This window comes from Geotrypetes seraphini, chromosome 5 (assembly GCF_902459505.1).
Source record: "Geotrypetes seraphini chromosome 5, aGeoSer1.1, whole genome shotgun sequence".
Taxonomy (NCBI): domain Eukaryota; kingdom Metazoa; phylum Chordata; class Amphibia; order Gymnophiona; family Dermophiidae; genus Geotrypetes; species Geotrypetes seraphini.
The window spans coordinates 271,884,225-271,906,252 of record NC_047088.1 but is presented as its reverse complement, the minus strand read 5'-3'; the positions used below and the strand labels follow the sequence as shown (position 1 = coordinate 271,906,252).

Below are 22,028 nucleotides of genomic sequence, written 5' to 3'. Positions count from 1 at the left end.
AGTCAGACCAGTGGTCCATCATGCCCATCAGTCCACTCACGCGGCGGCCCTCTGGTCTAAGACCAGCATCCTAACTGAGACTAGCCCTACCAGCGCACGTTCTTGTTCAACAGAAACTTGTCTAACTTTGTCTTGAATCCTTGGAGGGTGTTTTCCCCTATAACAGCCTCTGGAAGGACGTTCCAGCTTTCTACCACTCTCTGGGTGAAGAAGAACTTCCTTACGTTTGTATGAAATCTATCCCCTTTCAACTTTAGAGAGTGCCCTCTTGTTCTCCCTACCTTGGAGAGGGTGAACAACCTGTCCTTATCTACTAAGTCTATCCCCTTCAGTATCTTGAATGTTTCGATCATGTCCCCTCTCAATCTCCTCTGTTCGAGAGAGACGAGGCCCAGTTTTTCTAATCTTTTGCTGTACGGCAGCTCCTCCAGCCCCTTAACCATCTTAGTCACTCTTCTCTGGACCCTTTCGAGTAGTACCGTGTCCTTCTTCAGTTACGGCGACCAGTGCTGGACGCACTACTCCAGGTGAGGGCGTACCATGGCCCGGTACAGCGGCCTGATAACCTTCTCTGATCTGTTCGTGATTCCCTTCTTTATCATTCCTAGCATTCTGTTTGCCCTTTTTGCTGTCGCCGCACATTGTGTGGACGGCTTCATCGACTTGTCGATCAGAACTCCCAAGTCCCTTTCCTGGGAGGTCTCTCCAAGTACCGCCCCGGACATCCTGTATTCGTGCATGAGATTTTTGTTACCGACATGCATCACTTTACACTTATCCACGTTGAACCTCATCTGCCATGTCGATGCCCATTCCTCGAGCTTGATTATGTCACGTTGCAGATCTTTGCAATCCCCCTGCGTCTTTATTACTCTGAATAACTTCGTATTATCCGCAAATTTAATCACCTCGCTCGTCGTACCTATGTCCAGATCATTTATAAAGATGTTAAAGAGCACGGGTCCAAGCTCCGAGCCCTGCAGCACCCCACTGGTGACGCTCTTCCAGTCCGAGTATTGTCCATTTACCCCCAATCTCTGTTTCCTATGCTCCAGCCAGTTTTTAATCCATGTGACTATTTCACCCTCAATTCCATGGCTTGCAATTTTCCGAAGTAGTCGTTCATGCGGAACCTTGTCGAACGCCTTCTGAAAATCCAGATATACAATGTTGACTGGATCGCCCTTGTCTATCTGTCTGTTTATTCCCTCAAAGAAGTGCAGCAAGTTTGTCAAACATGATCTGCCTTTGCTAAAACTGTGCTGACTGGTCCTCATCAGCCCGTTTCCGTCAAGGTGATCAATGATGCTGACCTTTATCAGTGACTCTACCATCTTTCCCGGTACAGAGGTCAGACTCACCGGTCTCTAGTTCCCTGGATCTCCCCTCGAACCTTTCTTGAAGATCGGTATAATATTCGCTACCTTCCAGTCTTCCGGAATCTTTCCCGATTTGATCGACAGATTGGCTATTAGTTGAAGCAGTTCAGCTTCAACTAATAGCTAACCCTAACCCTAACCCTTTCAGTTCCTTGATGACCCTCGGATGGATGCCATCCGATCCCGGGGATTTATCGCTCTTAAGCCTATCAATCTGCTTACATACCTCCTCTAGACTGACCATCAATCCTGTCAGCTTTCCATTTTCATTTCCAGCTGGGAACTCCTGTAACCAAGTAGACTGTATCTCATTCTGTTATGCTCAGTGGCATACCAAGGGGGGAGCGGGGGGGGGGGGGACGGTCTGCCACGGGTGCACGCCCCTAGGGGGTGCACAGCTGGCCTCCCACTGGGGAAAGGCTTCCACTGCTGTCGGAGAGGACGTTCTGGGCCAGCCAATTGCTGCCTGGCTGGCCCGGAATGTCCTCTCCGATGTTAGAATTGACATCGGGTGGTAAGAGTTGGTCGGCCCCGCAGAGAAGAGAAGCAGGGTGAACTCGGAGCCGGCCTGTTCCTGATGGCGGCAGTGGCAGCCTATTCCCCAGTGGCAGTGGCAGCATTTTCCCAATGGCGGTGGCATAGGGGAGGGGAGGGTGACAGGGAGCCAGAAAGAAAGGGGACAGGGTGAAACAAAGAAAAAGAAAAAATGGCGCACGGAGAGAGAGAGAGAGAAAGACAGACATACAGAAAGAAAGGGGGCATAGAGAGAGAAACAAAGAAGGGGGCAGGGTGAAAGAAAGAAAAAGCTGGGGGAGGGAATGAGGTCTGGAGGAGAGGAAGCATACAGGAGGCTGAAAAAAGGGAAGAAATATTGGATGCACAGTCAGAAGAATAAAGTGCAACCAGAGACTGATGAAATTACCAAACAAAGGTAGGAAAAATGATTTTATTTTCAATTTAGTGATCAAAATGTGTCCGTTTTGAGAATTTATATATGCTGTCTATATTTTGCACTATGGCCCCCTTTTATTAAACCGCAATAGCGGTTTTTAGTGCAGGGAGCCTATGAGCATTGAGAGCAGCGTGGGGCATTCAGCGCAGCTCCCTGTGCTAAAATCCGCTATCTCGGTTTAGTAAAAAGGGAGGGGGTATATTTGTCTATTTTTGTATAGTTGTTACTGAGGTGACATTGCATAAAATCATCTGCCTTGACCTCTTTGAAAACCCGCGGAATATTAATGATAATTAACATTTTCTCTGCATACAGTGTGCTTTGTATTTTTAAAATTTTATTGTTGGTAGATCATTTTGACTTGGCCACGAAGGTAAGGGGGAGGGAGGGAGGGGAGCTGCTGAAAGACATCTAGTAATCCTTGCAAGCTTGACTGTGCAGGGAATTATTTTTGTAAAATCATGTTTTGTTATGTGATTGGCATTATTTAGACTTTAATTTCTATGAATGAATAGAATGAAAATGATATAAAAGTACTTGCTTGTTTTTATGTGCGTGCACTGAAGGAAAGTGGAGAGAGAGTGGGCTGAGGACGCTGAAGGGAAATGGGGAAGAGAGATGTCAGCATAGCTATTGCAAGTATTCAGCAGTTTTGGTTGCCATAACCAATGTCAGCAAATGCGATGGGAAATTATATCAATCTGACTCTGGAATGTTGATGCAGAATTCTGTGCTCCTGCACAGAATTCACATACATTAATCATCCAGCCAGACTGGATTGTTTATCAAGAAGATAGGCTGCTTGAATGGGACAAAGAAGCCAGAGACTAATCCCATCTACCATGCCTGCAAGTATCACACCCTCCTTATCAATTAAACTAACCATTGTTTCAAACAGTTTACAAATTCTAAACAGAAAGATACTGGGAAATACAATAATTTCTATATTCAGAATACGATTCCAAGCTATAAAAGCCTCCTCTCTGCAACACACATGGGTCTATCTCTTGAGCTATCTATCTCTCTATCTCTTTCTCTCTCTAGCCGATCTCTGGAACCCGAAACTTAGACCATCACCCCATCCCCCTTTCTCTCTCTGGCTCTCCCTAGAACTTCACGCTTCTCTGTCTCTGCCTCTGAACTCTGTAAACACAACAATTACACTCCAATTTTGCCAAAAATCCTACTATAGCAATAACACAACGAGGCAAACCAAGTCACAGGGTTCATACGGGGGACGCCCAAGGAGTTAAACTTTAAACTATACTCACAACTCACAAACAAACAAAATATGTGATTGTAACAATGTGAAGGGTGCTCTCAGTGTGAACCATCAGCGATAGGAGTCCAGCTCCGGCACTTCACTTCTGGGTCAAGGCGGTAAGCCCCCATCCCCACACCATCATCGAGCACCATAAGTGTGCTGAAATTAAAGCAACCTTTCACCGAATAAATCAATAAACCAGTGAGTAAATCAATATAACAAAAACAATAATACCTGAGCGACTCCCAAATGAACCCTGCCAGCCAGACCCCCCAGAACACACTACAAAACAATCAAAAATCGCCATACAAAAAATAAAAAAGGAAAAATACTTAACTGAAAAACATCACGCGAACTGCCAAATGAAAACCGCGCCAGGAGAAAAGGTTCAACCACGCTGGTTTTGGGGAGGAGCCCTTCTTCAGGAACCTGTCCCCCGACGAAAATGAAAAACGCAGAGGTCGGCTGAAGGGCGGGGTGCCCGGGCGGAGCAACACTCGCACCTAAAACGGATCGAGAGGCGACGTCATGCACAAACCAACCAATCACACAACACACACCAACCAATCACACAGAGGGGCAAGGAAACGCCCACATTAACACGCCTGAAAATCAAGAGGAGGAAGAAAATGAAAAGGAGGAGCCAGGAACCAAAACCCATGCTGGAATCAAGCCATAGCCCAAACTGCAAGAAGCTAACACTAGAACCCAAAACCTGAAACCGGTTAGATAATGGTGTTCCATTCCACATTTTCATTGAGGCCATTAGGATAGACAGATTGTAACTGGAAAATCCAATATTGTTCCCTGAGATTTAAATGAAACTGTCTATTCCCCCTGAAATCCCAGGGAACTTGCTCAAGCACGAACCAAGACAGGTCCGTGAACCGGTGCCCAAGTTCCACACAATGAGGTACAAGAGGAGCAGAATGAATTACAGTACGAATATGACTCCTGTGTTCCTGCAATCTGGTTCTAATCTTTCAGCTAGTCCGCCCCACATAACACAACGCACAAGGGCAGATGACATAAACTACCCATTCAGAATCACAGGAAGTTTGAGATCTGAGTTGGTAAGTACGTTGGGTCCGGGGATGTTGCCAATGAGAGATGGACAGAGATAAGGCACACATGTCACAGTGGCCACACGGTTTGACTGCCCCCAGTGGGCTCCCGACTTCTTGTGGACAATAAGTCCTTGAGATTTTTAGGGCGGGAGAAAGCTATGCAGGGTACCTCCTTGAATACAGGGTGGTGATCCAATATGTGCCAGTGTTTTCTGACAATGTTGGCTATCTGATGGGCTTGGTTAGAGTACGAGATGACACACACTTGCCGATCCATGGGAACCCTGGTAGCGGGAGACCGCAGCAGCTCAGGGTTAGCATAACATGCTCTGCGATAAGCTCTTTTAATAGTCCATTCAGGATAGCCACGAGCCTTGAAACGTTGGAACAACAACTTGGCTTGAGCCTTAAACTCCGCCAAGGAAGAGCAAATGCGGCGAATTCTAAGAAATTGCCCCACAGGCAATGATTGTCGCAACCTGACGGGATGACAGCTGGTGTAATGTAAGTATGAAGTCCGGTCTGTAGGCTTCCGGAAAACCGTGGTAACCAATTGCCCATCAGCTTTGCTGACCATAGTGTCACTGGCCACGTTGACAGTGGCAGTGAATTTCAAATGCCTGTCTAGTGCATTGAGCCAAATCAAGAATTCATCAAACCTGGCTCTGGTGTTGGTCCATATAAGAAAGACATCGTCGATGTAACGAAGCCAGATAGCGATGTGCGACATCCACGAGGATAGATAACAATTTCTCCTCAAAGTTGGTAACATAGAGGTTGGCCACACTGGGGGCCATGGCGGTGCCCATGGCTACCCCGTGTGTTTGGAGATAAAACTCCCCACGCACCTCAAAAAAATTTCGCTGCAGTACCAAGATGGCTAGTTCCATCAAAAAGGGCTTGGTTATATGATGATTGAAAAGACCCACAGATAGATGATGTTCAACGATCTTCAAAGCCTCAGACTGAGGGATGTTTCTGTATAAGGCTTCCAAATCCATCGTTATGAGCAGATCTGACTGTTGTACCTTAATAGGTTCAATTCTGTTAAGAAAGTCAGTAGTGTCCAATATAAAGGACCATGCCTGAGCAACCCTAGGTTTCAAAAAATGGTCATCCATTTTAGATAGGGGCTCCAGAATAGTACCATGGAGCGAAACAATGGGCCTACCTGGGGGATCGTTAAGAGTTTTGTGGATTTTAGGTACAGTGTAAAAGTAAGGGCTACGGCTAGGAGATTGGGATAAATATTTGGCTTCGGATTTAGTAATGATGTTATCCTGCAACGCCCCCTGTACAATAGTGGCTATTTCCATACACAAGGCAGGGGCGGGATCCCCCTCAAGTTTTCTATACCAATCTGTATTGGAAATATGTGCATCCACTTGGGCACTGTATTGGGCCGTAGATTGAACGACCACAGCCCCACCCTTATCGGCGGGTTTGATGTCTAGATCAGGGGCGTTCTTGAGGGCCTCCAGAGCAAGCTGCTGGGCCTTAGTGATATTGACGAATTGATGAGCAGGACGAGCGTTCCGGAGCTGTTCAATATCCCGCAATACCACTCTGATATGAGCATCGATGGGCCCCGGGGGGATCCAATGGGATTTAACCCTAAACAAAGAGTCATCCCGGGACCCCTCTTGAGTAGAGAAAAACAGCTTGATCTGGAGGCCCCTGATAAACCGAGCCACATCCCTATGTGCAGTGAAAAAATCCAGAGCGGTGGTGGGAACAGTTTTTTTCAAATTTACATCTACTGTCTTTATATTTTGCACAGTATTAGAGGACATATATTACTGTTTTTGTAGTGTTGTAGTGTTGCATTGTATGCAGAGTCTGGTTTCTTGCCAGTTCAGTTTAACTTTTGTCTACATTTCTATTTTTAGTTTGTGATTATTCCATATTGGGCGAGGGTGTATCTGTGTGTATGAAAGAGACATGGCTTTCTGATAGCATTGACTGTACAGGATCAATTGACTGTACAGGATCTGGCTTGTTTAGTTTTACAATGTATGTGTTGGTGTTCTAGTTCTCACTGCAGTGTTTAAGATGCTGCCTTTTCGTAGGTACACTCTTGTTGTGCGATATGTGGATTGTTACTAAAAATCATATTTTTCATATAGATGGGGGGGGAGTATCAAAAAATGATGGGCCCCGGGTGTCACATATGCTAGGTACGCCACTGGTTATGCTCGGACTGGTCTGATGTTAGAAGGTTGTGCTATCACACATAAGGTGCGAGCCATGGCAACTTCAGTAGCCCATCTACCCTCCACTCCTATTGAGGACATCTGTAAAGCAACCACATGGTCCTCAGTTCTGTCATTCATGACCCACTAGTGATTGGAAAATCTTACCAGACAGGATAGTCAGTTTAGCCACAAAGTTCTCTAAAGTTTGATCTCTAATTATAAGCCAATTTCCCTCTAACCCTATTTCTTAGCTGGGGAGTCCCTACATGTGAGAATATGCTGCCTTCTTGTCCCCGGATTGTAACAGATATTATCCAGGGACAGAAAGCAAATATTCTCACCTCCTCTTCATGGCTTCTTAGTTTTGTTACTGAACTGATGGTCCTGCGAGCTGGCAGCAGGTGGGAAAACACCCACATATGCACAGTACGGACAGTGTTTTGATTTCTTAAAGTGACAATTCACTTTAGTTGGTCCACGCCTAGTTCCATGGATGACATCACCCACAGGTGAGAATATCTGCCTGCTGTCCCTGGATAACACCTGTTACATGTAAGTAGCTCTGCTTTCCCAAACTGGTTTAGGTTTATTTAGTTTACTAGCTCAAAATGGGTTACATGAATACATCCATATTTATCTTGACAAACATAACAAATTATGTTAATACAATAATACCATCATGGGCATGATGACTTTAAATAGGGTTCACGACCTGGATGGGCACTCCATAAATGTTATTAATCCACACTGCCTGGGGATTGTGTATTTTTTGCAGCCATACAAACTAAGGTAACAGCTGCAGAAATATTGGTGAGTGCTATCCTATAGTAAGAAAGGATACACACTCAGATTCCAAGCAAAGAAGAAACAGAACAATGTAGTTTACCTTGATTTCACGAATAAGTTGTTGTGTGGGTGTTTCTATTGGATTCTTGTTATCAATGACACCTTGAATGGCTGAGGCCCATCTCAGGGCCTCATTCAGAAGTTTGGTGTAGAGTCGATATGAGTGTTTCCTTCCATGCACAATAATGTTCCAATAATCTACAACAAAAAGGAAAACCAATAACTTAACAGGAGGCTTCACTCTGCTTTCTCAGAGAGAAGCCATTCTAAGTCAATATAGATTGTGTTACAATATTTACCAAACACAAAATATTGAAAGGAATCGACAAAATAGAGCAGGGAAAAAAATTATCACCTCTTAATTTCATCCTATGCCCTCTCATTCCCGACTTTTCCGTCATTTGAAAAAAACTCATCTCATATACATTAATGCCATTGAGTCACTAAACTATCTCTATCATATTCCCTAATTCCCACCTTTCTTCCAGAGTATACAGTAGAAATGTATAGAATAGATGCAACCAGGGCCCTCTGGGCATCTACTGTATTTATAGGTGCACAGTCACAGAATTACCTCCCATAGGAGGTATGCGAAGCAACAGGGGGTACCTAAAGAACATGTCAATGTTGTGGGAGAGTGGGATTTGAGAATTGATTAACATAATGACATAAGAAATAAGGGCAAATGAGGATTGAAAAGTCCTATTCAGTCTGACCAGACGGATATAACTGGATCTTGCCTTATTACGGGGATCATGAGGCCAGAAGGCCTTAAGGATCTGGATAGGTACAGAGAAGCAGTCATTTAAACTCTGTATAATAATAAAGCCTTATATAGGGAAATCTACTCCAGAATATGCGATGATGTAAGATGTCCAATGCATTAATTACCTGTTCTGTAAAGAAATATTTCTCTATACTACTCCTTAAATCAAACCCTCTTATCATACAAATTAGTCTATAAGAACTGCCATCTCCGGATCAGACCTTCAGTCCATCAAGTCCTGCAATCCGCACACGCGGAGGCCCGGCCAGGTGTACACCTGGCGTAATTTTTAGTCACCCATATCCCTCTATGCCTCTCGTAAGGAGATGTGCATCTAGTTTGCTTTTAAATCCTAGGACAGTCGATTCTGCAATAATCTCCTCTGGGAGAGCATTCCAGGTGTCAACCACTCTTTGTGTGAAGCAGAACTTCCTGACATTTGTCCTGGACTTGTCCCCCCTTAGCTTCAGTCCATGTCCTCTTGTCCGTGCCACATGATAAATTATTTTTTTCCTGCTCTGTTTTGTCGATTCCTTTCAGTATGTTGAAGGTCTCGATCATATCCCCTCGCAGTCTCCTTTTCTCCAGTTTGTTTTAAATCTAATATTTAGTAGCTTCATCGCATGCCCCCCAGTCCAAGTATTTTTGGAAAGAGTGAACAAGTGATTTACATCTACCCTTTCCACTCCACTCAGTATTTTATAAACCTATCATATCACCCTTGAGCCGTTTTTTTCTCTAAGCTGAAGAGCCCTAGCCACTTTAGCCTTTCCTCATAGGGAAGTCATCCCATCTCTTTTATTATTTTTGTTGCCCTTCTATGTACCTATCTAATTCTGCTATATCTTTTTTGACATATGGCAACCAGAATTGCACATAGTATTCAAGGTGCAGCCGTACCATAGAGCAATACAAGGGCACTATAACATTTTCATCTTTGTTTTCCATTCATTTCCTGATAATTCCTAACATTCTGTTTGCTTTCTTAGCTGCCACACTGCACTCTGAGCTGATGGTCTCAACATATCATTGATGACACCTAGATCCTTTTCCTGGGCAGTGTGACTCCTAACGTTGAACCCTGCATCATATAGTGTGACATGGTAAAACAAGTGCTATAGGAGAAGGTCTTGCTAATAAAACCAGAACACGTTTTGTAAATGAACAACCAACATACTAAAACAATTACAAACAGTCCAAAATACAGCTCTTAGACTGATTTACTCACTGAAAAAATATGACCACATTATCACAGCTTTCTAAGATTCATACTGGCTCCCAGTACAAGCACACATACAATACAGATTCTATTGCACCCTATTCAAAGCTCTAAATGGAAACGGACCAAGCTATCTGAGCAACCGCCTAAACAGGGAAAGCACATCCAGGCCAAGGAGAACTCATGCACACTTTACCCACCCCCCATCAAAGGTATACAAAGCAAAAAAATATACGATGGACTATTAGCTACCAGGGCAGTGAAACTGATGACTATGACGCCCAACTACAAAACATTCATGAAAGAACTTAAAACTTTTCAAGAAATTTGTCAAATGATCTAACTAAACCTGATCGACCCTCCATAGATCCTGACGCATACTACATCTATTAACCATGTATTCTCCCTGGAAATGCCCAGGCCAGCTCTTGTTGTAGACTGCCTAGAACTGAGAGGTATTGGTGGGATAGAAGACACCAATGTAATGTAATACAAAGCCTGCTTACTGTCCTATAAGTATAGGGAACGGTTATATTTTCAACCAACAAAAAGAAGGGGGCTAAGGTTCTAGTTAACATAGTAAATGACAGCAGATAAAGAAGACCTGAACAGTCCATCCAGTCTGCCCAATAGTCACAATTATTATACATTCCTAGTTAAATTATCTTTTCTTTAATATTTCTGGGCAATAGACCATAGAAGTCCACCCGGTACTGTCTTTAGGTTCCCACTGCTGGAGTTGCCTTTGAAGCCCACTCCAGCCTATCCTAACTATCCTGTCACTGGAGCTCCTATCAAAGTTATTTTGGACCAGCAATTCACTATGAAAACTCAGGTAGATGCTGTAGTAAGTCAAAGCCACTTCACCCTATGGAAATTACGAATTATTAGATCTTTGAATTGGCTGCTTTTAGATTATTGGTTCAATCGCTTTTATTAAGTCTCCTTGATTATTGTAATATTATTTATTTGACAATTACTAAGAAAGTTAGCGAGACTTGTATTGATACAGAACACAGCGGTCAGAATGATCTATGGCTTAAAGAAATATGATCACGTTACGTCTTTTTACTGTGAGTTGCACCTGCTGCCTGTGGAGGCTCGTGTGTTGTTTAAGTTGGGCTGCTTCTGTTATAAGGTTTTCTATGCCACAGCCCCTCTATACTTGGTTAATAGATTTTCCTTGGTGTCATACAGCCATAGTAGAAGAACCCAACCTTTGTTTAACTCTCCTTCAATCCAGGGTTGTAAAAGTATAAAATTTCTCAATCATACTTTGGCATCCCAAGCGGCCCTTCATGATAAAGAATTTCGAGCTTTGTTGCTAGCAGCTCACTCTTATAAAGACTTTAGATCACAATTGAAAACCTATTTATTTTCTAAATACCTGATCAACTAACTCTCTTTATTCCATGAATTATGATTTTCTTTAGTAATTTTTTGTCAACCGCCTTGAGCTAATGGTTACGTGGTCAACAAGCACTATACTATGTTATGTCCTCCCCAGCTTATCCTAAACCAAATCACCATGTATGGGACACAGAACGTGCAGAATTGTCCAGTACTGGCCTTAGTTTGTTTTTCACCGTTCATTTTCTAATTAGAGACCCTCTACATTGATATTGCAATTGACAGCCATCTTGATTCCAGCACTCATTAGAGGAATGCCACTTGCGCTGAAATCCACATCTTCCTTTTTGATTGCAACAGCATTTTTCTTCTAAATCTTGATTGTTCACGTTTGCCTATCTGGGAGAGCAGTGCTGCAGTTTTTATGAAGTCTGGACATTTGAGAGTGTGCATGGAGTGATAGGAGGGACCAGACTAGATTCCTAAACTGCAGGAGGTCTGGATACAGTACTCACTTTCTTTCCTGAATCTGACACTCCCTATGTAACTTTTATTCTTAACCACTTTAATATAAAGTTAAAAAATCAGATCAAATCAAAGCTCTAAGTGCAAACAAAACAAAAAAGAATTACTGATGGATTTCTTCCTTTGTTATGCACAAATCTAAGTTCACCTCTGCAGTTCCTTTCATCTGCTTTGTTCATGGAGTGGAATGCAAAAAAATAAAAACAGATTTTACAATTACATTAACCTGCTTAAGTTCTGTTACTTCTTTTCTACTTCTGTTGCTTTATTACCTGTTTCCTTAAACACTTTCTCATCTGGTTGGGACACAGAACAGAGGCTGTTGAAAACGAGCGTGCCCAGTTTGGGCATGGACCACTCTGAAGATTTGTAGTAATCCAGAGCATCGTGGCTCAGAACAAACCAGCGTCTCTTTAGTTTTAAAGAGGTTGCTTTATTAGTACTGTGCACTTCTTTCTGGAGCCATCCTGCAGGAAGAGAACAAGAAGCATATATGATACAGTCAGTAGCTGTTACTGGCACTGATTTTCAACAAAAGGCATCAAACTGAGAAAGCCAGGGCAGAAGTTAACCCCTGGTACTGTGGCACTCTAGGCATAAACAGTCCACAAAGATGTTGTTATACAGGACCCTTGGAGACCACATAGATTGCTGAGGTCATATGTGTGTGTGGGAGGGGTGTGCGGGGGCTATGTGGCCAAGAAGAGACAATAGGCTACAGTGCATCCAGTTTTCTACCTAACCAATATGGCTTCTAGAATCGAGATTAACTAGCCTTATAGGAGGGAACATTCAGCCTGAGGGGCAAACAGTTAGCAAGCCACTTCCAGCTGCAGGCTGAGCTAATAGGATATTCAATGTCAGGTAATGTGCCACTCCCGACACTGGAGCTCGGACTAAAGAAGACTGCGAAGAATTGCAAAGGGACTTGAACAAACTAGGGGAATGGGCAACGAGATGGCAGATGAAGTTCAATGTTGAGAAATGTAAAGTACTACATGTGGGAAGCAGAAACCCGAGGTACAGCTATACGATGGGAGGGATGTTATTGAAGGAGAGTACCCAAGAAAGGGACTTGGGGGTAATGGACATGACAATGAAGCCGATGGCACAGTGTGCAGCGGCTGCTAAGAGAGTGAATAGAATGCTAGGTATAATCAAGAAGGGTATTACAACCAGAATGAAAGAAGTTATTCCGCCATTGTATCGGGCGATGGTGCGTCCGCATCTGGAGTACTGCGTCCAGTATTGGTCGCCGTATCTTAAGAAGGATATGGCGTTACTCGAGAGGGTTCAGAGGAGAGCGACATGTCTGATAAAAGGTATGGAAAACGTTTCATATGCTGAGAGATTGGAGAAACTGGGACTCTTTTCCCTGGAGAAAAGGAGACTTAGAGGGGATATGATAGAGACTTACAAGATCATGAAGGGCATAGAGAGAGTAGAGAGGGACAGATTGTTCAAACTTTCAAAAAATAAGAGAACAAGAGGGCATTCGGAAAAGTTGAAAGGGGACAGATTCATAACGAATGCTAGGAAGTTTTTCTTTACCCAACGTGTGGTGTAGAGAATGACACGGTGGCGGTTTACCCGCGGCCACCGCATTTTAGCCGCGGGTCACCGCCGAAAACGGGGAAGAAAACTAGCAGTCGCTGCGGCGACGGGGACAAGGCCATTCACCGCCCGCGGGGCGGTGAATGGGTCTTGTCCCCGCAGTGAGGCATGAAGGATGGCGCGGTCCCCGCAGCTCACACCCGCCTGCCCAATCGATTCTAGTGTTTAGCCAGCTCTCTCCCTTCTCCTCACCTTAGTTTGTAGATTTTCTTTTTCGGCGACCCGCACGCTATCAGAGAGCCGCTGCTGCTCAGTTTCGATCTTCTGCTCTGACGCAACCGGAAACAGGAAGTTGCAGCAGAGCAGAAGATTGAACACTGAGCAGCCGCGCGTGTGCGGCTCTTTGGGAAAGCGTGCAGGTCGCTGAAAAAGAAAGCCTGCAAATTAAGGTGAGGAGAAGGGAGAGAACTGGCTAAACACTAGGAATGATTGGGCAGGCGGGTGGGGGCTGCGAGGACCGTGCGATCACCCGTGTTCCCGGCTCAGACTGTAAGGAGGGAGTGAAAGGGAAAAGGATTCTGGGCCAAGGTGATGAAAACGGAAAGAAAAACCCACAGCAGGAAAGAAAGGGAAGGACTGGCAGGTGAGCCAGATGCTAGAAGCAGGGGGGGGGGGGGAAGAAAGAGGGAAAAAAGCTAGATGGGGTTGAAAAGAAGAGACACACTGGTATGGAAGAGGAAGATAGGGGAAATCTGGACACAGGAAGGTAACAGAAAGAGGGGAAATTATGTGCATGGGGCATAGGGACAGAGACAAAAAGGGGACATGCCATGGGGATGGTATATGGACACAGGGGGGGGGCAATGGCAGATACATAGGGGAGATATTAGAAAAGTATATAAAATCGTACCCGTTTGAGGCTTTTATGTATGCAGCGGTGACGGGGCGGTGAATGGGGTTGCAGTGGCGGTGACGGGGCGGTGAATGGGGTGGCAGTGGCGGTGACGGGGCGGTGAAGGGAATGACGGTGACGGGGCGGTGCAGAGGATGGTGAGACAGGGACGGGGCGGTGACGGGGACCAATTTTTTCACCGTGTCATTCTCTAGTGTGGTGGACACCTGGAATGCGCTTCCAGAGGGCGTAATAGGGCAGAGTACGGTACTGGGGTTCAAGAAAGGATTGGACAATTTCCTGCTGGAAAAAGGGATAGAGGGGTATAGATTGAAGATTACTGCACAGATCCTGGACCTGTTGGGCCGCCGCGTGAGCGGACTGCTGGGCACGATGGATCTCAGGTCTGACCCAGCGGAGGCATTGTTTATGTTCATATGTTATCTGGGTACATCTGCTGACCTGGAATTTACTGGGCATTGCCTTCTATTCAGAGCTGTGCCCAGTTGACTAACAACTTACAGTCAATGTAGAATGTGATTACTTAGCCAGTTAGTGGACTGAAAATTGCTGCTACCTAGCTAAGTTGCTGCTCTGCCCTAACTCTGTTCCATCCTATCCTAAATCAAGCCAGTTAGTTCATGGCAGCCATTTTTGTAGATGAGACCAGAAGGGCATGAGCGAGAGAGGATTGTATGTGTCCTGAACTCACCACTGGACCACCCCGGGGGAGGGAGGTAATATTGGAAAGGCATTTTGGGGGGTGGGAAGCCAATACCAGGGAAACACTTTGGAGGGTCTGATACTTGGGAGCTGGCAACCGTTTGGGTAGGTGGGTAGGGCAAGGATGTGCTGTGTGGCTGATGGGCAGATGCAGTGAGTCTCTGCATTATCCAACTTTTGGGTTATCTGACAACCTGTTGGTCCCAATTAAGTTAGAGAATAGAGACTATACCTAGATGTCTCACCACTTTCTGAATCTGAAAATGGCCAAAACTGAGCTTCTTATTTTCCCCTAAAGCTGCTTCTCCCCTTCTCTATTTCTGTGGATAACAGTGTCATCCTTAGGGGTATTTTTTAAAGACTAAGGGCTCCTTTTACAAAGGTGCGCAAAGCACATGCTGCAATATCTCACACGCAAAACGCTAATGCCTCTATAGAGCTGGCGTTAGTATTTTTCGTGTAGCATGTGGTTAGTGCTCCTTAGTAAGAGGAGCCCTAAGATGTCCAAAAAATGGCATAAATCTGTACTTGGATATTTTTTCTTGCCAAAATATCCAAATGACGATTTTTTTATTTTTTGCCGACTTTCTGGATGTCTTGCTAGGCCTCTTAGCAACTGTCCATCCAAAATTCGAGGGAGTGTATTAGAAGCATGTTATGGGCGTGCTTAGCTTTTCAACATCTTGTAGTGATAAAATGAACATTTCCCAAGACATCAGGATGGAACTTAGACATCTGGAGCTACATCTGTTTTAAAAGCATCTGCCAAAAAAGTACCCAAATTCAGCAGATGACCACTGGAGGTGTTAATATTAAAATTTTATGTGTATTTTTGGGATAACAGGAGAATCAGTAAGATAGATGTTAATACATATAAAATTGAGAAGACGTTTTTCTCTCTCTCTAAGATGGCTGAAAAGGCCTATGTAGCAAGCCTAATTGTCTTTAAAAATATCAGATTCTCTATTGTGGTTTCAATATTTTTCTAAGTCACATTATTTGAATTGGAACCCCATAGAGTACAAGAAGAACCAGTGTATGTGTTTCTATGGAAGACTGTTATCTGGTTGACATAGAAACATGACAGCAGATAAAGACCAAATGGCCCATCTGGTCTGCCCATCTACAGTAACCATTGTCTCTTGAAGAAAAGATACCTAAAGGTTATGGAGCTCACATTGACCCAGATGAGTTCTGGGAAGCCATGGTGGCCTGTATAAGCTGGAGTAATGAAGTATCTGAAGAAAGGGGGAGGGGGGGTTGGTGGCAGAACTAAACCAGGCCAATGAGAAAGGGCCATGTGTGTGTGTTCTCTACCCACCCCCCTCAATAAGTATGCATCAGCTGTACCCTAGGACACGTGAACAGGAGGATTGGGGACTTTCCATTCAGATCTATTATGTGGTTTAGGGTAAGAGTTGGGGTCAGAGGAGATAGAGAAGGCATCTTCCTTTCCTTTGAAGAGAGTGAGCTGAAGGCCTATTGAAGAGAAAGACACTAGAGTAACACACATATACATATATATATATATATATATATATATTGTAGCCGGCACGCTCCAGGCAGAGGGCCTGGGAATACTGGCCACAATCAAACTCTTGTGAGTTGCTGCATGTCTCACAAGGATAACTTGTTTCCACGTTCAGTAAAAGGGACACCATCCAAACAATAGTTCAATGTTGAATAAAGAATTGTATTTAATTGTTCAAAACCAAAAAAAAACACAATAACTTGCTTGTCAGGATTACAAAAAAACTCTCATACCAGTCAAGCACAAAGTTCAAAACAGTCTCTGGTTGAGAAACCCAAAAAGAGTCCAACTTAAACCAAACTCTCATTTAAATCATAGTCCAGGTGGAGTTCATAACCAAAAGGAAAGGAAAAACTTTTCCACCAAAATCAAAGTTACAAGACAGTATAAAAGTACTGGCTTCTTCAGCACCTCAAGGCTGGAAAGACAGTGTGCTCCGTGTGGTCTTATTTTGCCCGAAATTAGGCCCACTATCCCACCACGTAACACGGGGCTAACCCCACTGTCTTAGCACATCAAGCAGGCTTTATTTCAAAAAGGAAAACACCATTTAGCTTTCAACTAAAACCCTACTATACTGCCATATAGGTGCCACCTGCAGTCATAAGGTGGATATAATAGGTTTTGAAGGGCTCACCATACATTAGAAGGGAGTTATGGTGAGAGGTACTTCTAATTGAAAAATTGGTAAAAGACCCCTTTTGAACCCAGCACAAAATTCTAAAGTTTAAGAACATCAGAATTGCCACTGCTGGGTCAGACCAGTGGTCCATCAGGCCCAGCAGTCCGCTCACTTGTCGGGCCTCTGGTCTAAGAGCAGCGCCATAGCCAAGACTAGCCCTATCAGCGTATGTCCTTGTTCAGCAGGAACTTGTCTAACTTTGTCTTGAATTCCTGGAGGGTGTTTTTCCCTATGACAGACTCCAGAAGATTGTTCCAGTTTTCTACCACTCTCTGGGTGAAGAAGAACTTCCTTACATTTGTAAGAATCTATCCCCTTTCAACTTGGAGTGTCCTCCTTGTGCTGGGTTCAAAAGGGGTCGTTTACCAATTTTTGAATTAGAATCTTCACATTTTTGGTAATTTACATTTTTTGGAGATGTACTTCTGCCACCCTTTATGTTGTTAAAAGTAGCTTTTTTTTTTTTTTTTTTAATAATTTATTTTTTATTATTTATTTTAAAAATTTTTTATACTGTTTTATATCAAAATAGTTTACAAAATGGTTACATACATAAAATGTTAAAACAAATCAGGACAAGTAGAATAATGGACATTGAGCTTTAACATAACGAATAATAAAAGAAGTGACACAAAATTATAGGTGAAATGTTTCTCGGTAGGATTTAGCACCATAGAGCCCTGGATTATTCGTATTAGAATTTAAATAATGTGTTTAGGGCACTATTTGGTGCTGAATCAAATATGAATATTTGGTTAGTTCTATTCGGTATATAAGGTACTTTTGTGCTTTATATTCATGGATTATTATGTCGTAGCAGGCGCTCCCATTTGCTATGTTGGGAGGACCCATGGTGGCCCTTTCAGTTTTTGTGCTAGGAGAAATAATAACACTGAAGATTTCTTTTCTAGCATGCTGGGGACCTGGGAAATGTGGAGGCCGGAGCTGATGGAAGAGCTGTCTTTAGGATGGAAAACAGTCATTTAAAGGTGAATGTAAAATTGTTTTTCATCTCAATCTCATCTCACTTCCTGTTCTCTTTACATCTTTTACCTTTTCATCTTCTTCTCTGATACCTTATTCTATATTTCTAGTACGAAAGACACTTTATTCTTAAACCTTGTGGTAGTCAATCTCTTTTCGTGAGAATTCTTGTAGAGGGCCTCATTAACATTCCTTTGCTCTGCCTCCCATCCCTCTGGTTTGTCCTCCATTTCTTCAGTTGTCGCTCTATAAGTAAGATGGTAAGAGCCTGTCTTTTCTGCTTGTGTTTATTTTTCAGTTAAATTTGTTTTTTGCTTACTGTTTACAAGGCTTTTCAGTGCTGCAGAGGATCTCAATCTTGGGGCATCTCTAGCTGCGGGAGAGCGTAGACTCTAAGGTTGATGGTCTGCTTCCAAGGAGCAGACTGCTTTGCAGTGCACCCACTTGGACAGCCTGCACTAAAAGTTCGGGGGCTCCAGGATCGATCCCTTGGGAGAAAGACTCGCCCTGGTTCATCCGCAGTGGGCTTGAGTGCAGGCTGAGTGGCTCTGAATTATAAGATCCTTGGCTAATTTCTTCGAACCATCCTCCTTAAATATTCTGGTACATAGTAACATAGTAGATGACAGCAGATAAAGACCCGAATGGTCCATCCAGTCTGCCCAACCTGATTCAATTAAAAAGTTTTTATTTTTTTTCTTAGCTAATTCTGGGCAAGAATCCAAAGCTCTACACGGTACTGTGCTTGGGTTTCAACTGCCAAAATCTCCGTTAAAACCTACTCCAGCCCATCTACACCCTCCAAGCCACTGAAGCACTCCCCAGCCCATCCCCCACCAAACGGCCATACAGACACAGACCGTGCAAGTCTGCCCAGTACTGGCCTTAGTTCAATATTATTTTATGATTCTAGATCCTCTGTGTTCATCCCACGCTTCTTTGAACTCGGTCACAGTTTTACTCTCTACCACCTCTCTTGGGAACGCATTCCAGGCATCCACCACCCTCTCCGTAAAGTAGAACTTCCTAACATTGCCTTTGAATCTACCACCCCTCAACCTCAAATTATGTACTCTGGTTTTACCATTTTCCTTTCTCTGGAAAAGATTTTGTTCTACGTTAATACCTTTCAAATATTTGAATGTCCGAATCATATCTCCCCTGTCCCTCCTTTCTTCTAGGGTATACATATTCAGGGCTTCCAGTCTCTCTTCATACGTCTTCTGGCGCAAGCCTCCTATCATTTTCGTCGCCCTCCTCTGGACCACTTCAAGTCTTCTTATGTCCTTCGCCAGATACGGTCTCCAAAACTGAACACAATACTCCAAGTGGGGCCTTACCAATGACCTGTACAGGGGCATCAACACCTTCTTCCTTTTACTGGCTACGCTTCTCTTTATACAGCCCAGCATCCTGGCAGCAGCCACTGCCTTGTCACACTGTTTTTTTGCCTTTAGATCTTCGGACACTATCAACCCAAAGTCCCTCTCCCCGTCCGTGCATATCAGCTTCTCACTTCCCAGCATATACGGTTCCTTCCGATTATTAATCCCCAAATGCATTACTCTGCATTTCTTTGCATTGAATTTTAGTTGCCAGGCATTAGACCATTCCTATAACTTTTGCAGATCCTTTTTCATATTTTTCACTCCCTCTTCGGTGTCTACTTTGTTACAAATCTTGGTATCATCTGCAAAAGAACTTCACGGTATTGCGGTATATAAACTGTTATTATTATTATTAAAAAGGCACACTTTTCCTTTTAACCCTTCAGCAATGTCACTCACAAACATATTGAACAGGATCGGCCCCAGCACCGAACCCTGAGGGACTCCACTACTCACCTTTCCTTCCTCCGAGCGACTTCCATTAACCACCACCCTCTGGCATCTGTCCGACAGCCAGTTTCTAACCCAGTTCACCACTTTGGGTCCTAACTTCTCGAGGCAAGGCACTACCGGATCAGATATCTTTCTCCTCTTTTCTTCGTCAAATGGCTGTTGACTTGGACCTTCAATTGGATGTTGGTTCCAAATACTCTAATGAGTATCTTGAAGTCATGCATCTTCCTCAACCTCCAGCAGAGTCACTTAAGCTTCCTCTTCACAAGCTTTTGTCTCAAACTTTTACCAGATGCCTGGAGATTCCTTATGCAATTCCATCTGTTCCAGGCAAATTAGACTCCAGATATAAAACTCTCCATTGTAAAGGATTTGAGAATTCACAGTTATCTCACCAATCCCTACTTGTGGAGTCTTCCTTGAAAAGATCCCATCCTTCCAAGGTTTATGCTACCGTTCCTCCTGGAAGAGAAGGGAAAACTATGGACAAATTTGGACGTCGCATCTATCAAAATGCCATGATATCCTCTAAAGTCCTCAATTACAATTTCCATTTTGTCACTTATTTTGAGTTCCTCATTGCTCTTTTTTGCCTAAATTTCTTAGTTATTTAGATACTCAAAAGCACTTTGAATTTCAAGAAGTCATTGCTTCTCTATCACAACTCAGATTAGATCTACTTCAGTCTTATGATGTCTTTGAGTTGTCTTCTCGGGCGGCTGCTTGTTCTGTAGCAATGCATCACCTTGCCTGGTTTCGTACCATTGACATGGATCCTAATCTTCAGGACCACTTGGCTAATATTCCTTGTGCAGGCAATGACCTGTTCGATGAATCTATTGAGGCAGCCACCAAGAAATTGTCTGAGCATGAAAAATCCTTTGCTTCTATTGTCAGACCTAAGCCAAAGCCAGCTCCTGCCAAGCCTGTACGCCCTCCTCCTATTTACCAGAGGCGTTTTGCTCCGAGGATGGCTCCTTACACTCGCCCTCCTCCCAAGAAACAGCAGAATCAGAAGCAACAGAAATCTCAACTTTCTGCTGCACCTAAGGCTACGCAGCCTTTTTGACTGTTTAAAACAGAGCATAACCTCCACTGTTCTGTCTCTGAATTGCGGAATCGACCATCCTAGGATTCAAAAGCAAACTAGATGCACATCTCCTTACGAGAGGCATAGAAGGATATGGGTGACTAAAAATTTACGCCAGGTGTACACCTAGAAAGGCCTCCTCGTGTACGGATCACCGGACTTGATGGACCAAAGTCTGATCCAGAGATGGCACTTCTTATGGGAGACAATAACATCCGACCTCTGGGTGCTGTCAATCATCAGGGAAGGATACTCTCTTCATTTCACTCAGGTTCCACCAGAGCTCCCTCCAAAAGAGTATCCTTCCAGTCCATCCCAGACCGCCCTTCTTCTTCAGGAATCTCAAGCTCTGCTTTGTCTCCATGTCATCGAACCAGTTCCTTTGGAATAGCAGAACAGGGGTTTTTACTCCCGTTATTTCCTTGTTCCGAAGAAGACAGGCGATCTGCGACCCATTCTGGATCTCAGGGCTCTCAACAAATTTTTAGTCAGAGAAAAATTTTGCATGTTATCCCTGGCATCCCTTTATCCCCTCCTAGATCAGAACGACTGGTTATGCTCTTTGGATCTCAAGGAGGCTTATACTCATATTCCCATTCACCCGGCCTCCCACCAATATCTCAGATTTCGGGTGGGGAATCTGCATTATAAATACAGAGTGCTGCCCTTTGGCCCAGAGTGTTCACCAAGTGCCTGGTAGTGGTAGCTGCAGCTCTTAGAAACCATGGTCTTCAGGTGTTTCCCTACTTGGACGACTGGCTCATCAAAGATTCAACATCTCAAGGGGTTATTGTAGCGACCCAACCGACTACGTGGTTCCTACAGAGTTTGGGATTTGAAATCAACTTTCCCAAATCCCAACTTCAACCCTCTCAGAATCTACAATTCATCGCAGCTGTCCTGGACACTATTCAACTCAGAGCATTCCTTCCGCAACAACGTCTGGAAGCTCTCCTTCAACTTTGTCAAGCAGTGTCTTCCCACTCTTCAATTTCAACGAGACACATGATGGTACTACTGGGTCACATGGACTCCACAGTACACGTGACTCCTTTTGCCAGACTTCAACTCAGAATTCTGGACCCTGGCATCTTAGTGGATGCAGGTTTGCGACCCACTTTCTCGACACATAACAGTCACTCCTTCATTGAAGCAGTCTCTCCGTTGG

At 43.9% G+C, this 22,028-nt stretch overlaps 1 protein-coding gene across 1 annotated transcript in view; it reads right to left on the bottom strand.

Annotated features, from left to right (window-relative positions):
* The window catches only part of LOC117360428 (unconventional myosin-X-like), a 483,786-nt gene that overhangs the window by 173,743 nt on the left and 288,015 nt on the right, over positions 1-22,028 (bottom strand). The window contains exons 32-33 of the mRNA XM_033944140.1: positions 11,836-12,030; positions 7,744-7,901 (exon numbers count right to left, since the gene is read on the bottom strand). Coding sequence (XP_033800031.1) covers positions 7,744-7,901; positions 11,836-12,030 — 353 coding nt within the window. The remainder of the gene's footprint in view (positions 1-7,743; positions 7,902-11,835; positions 12,031-22,028) is intronic.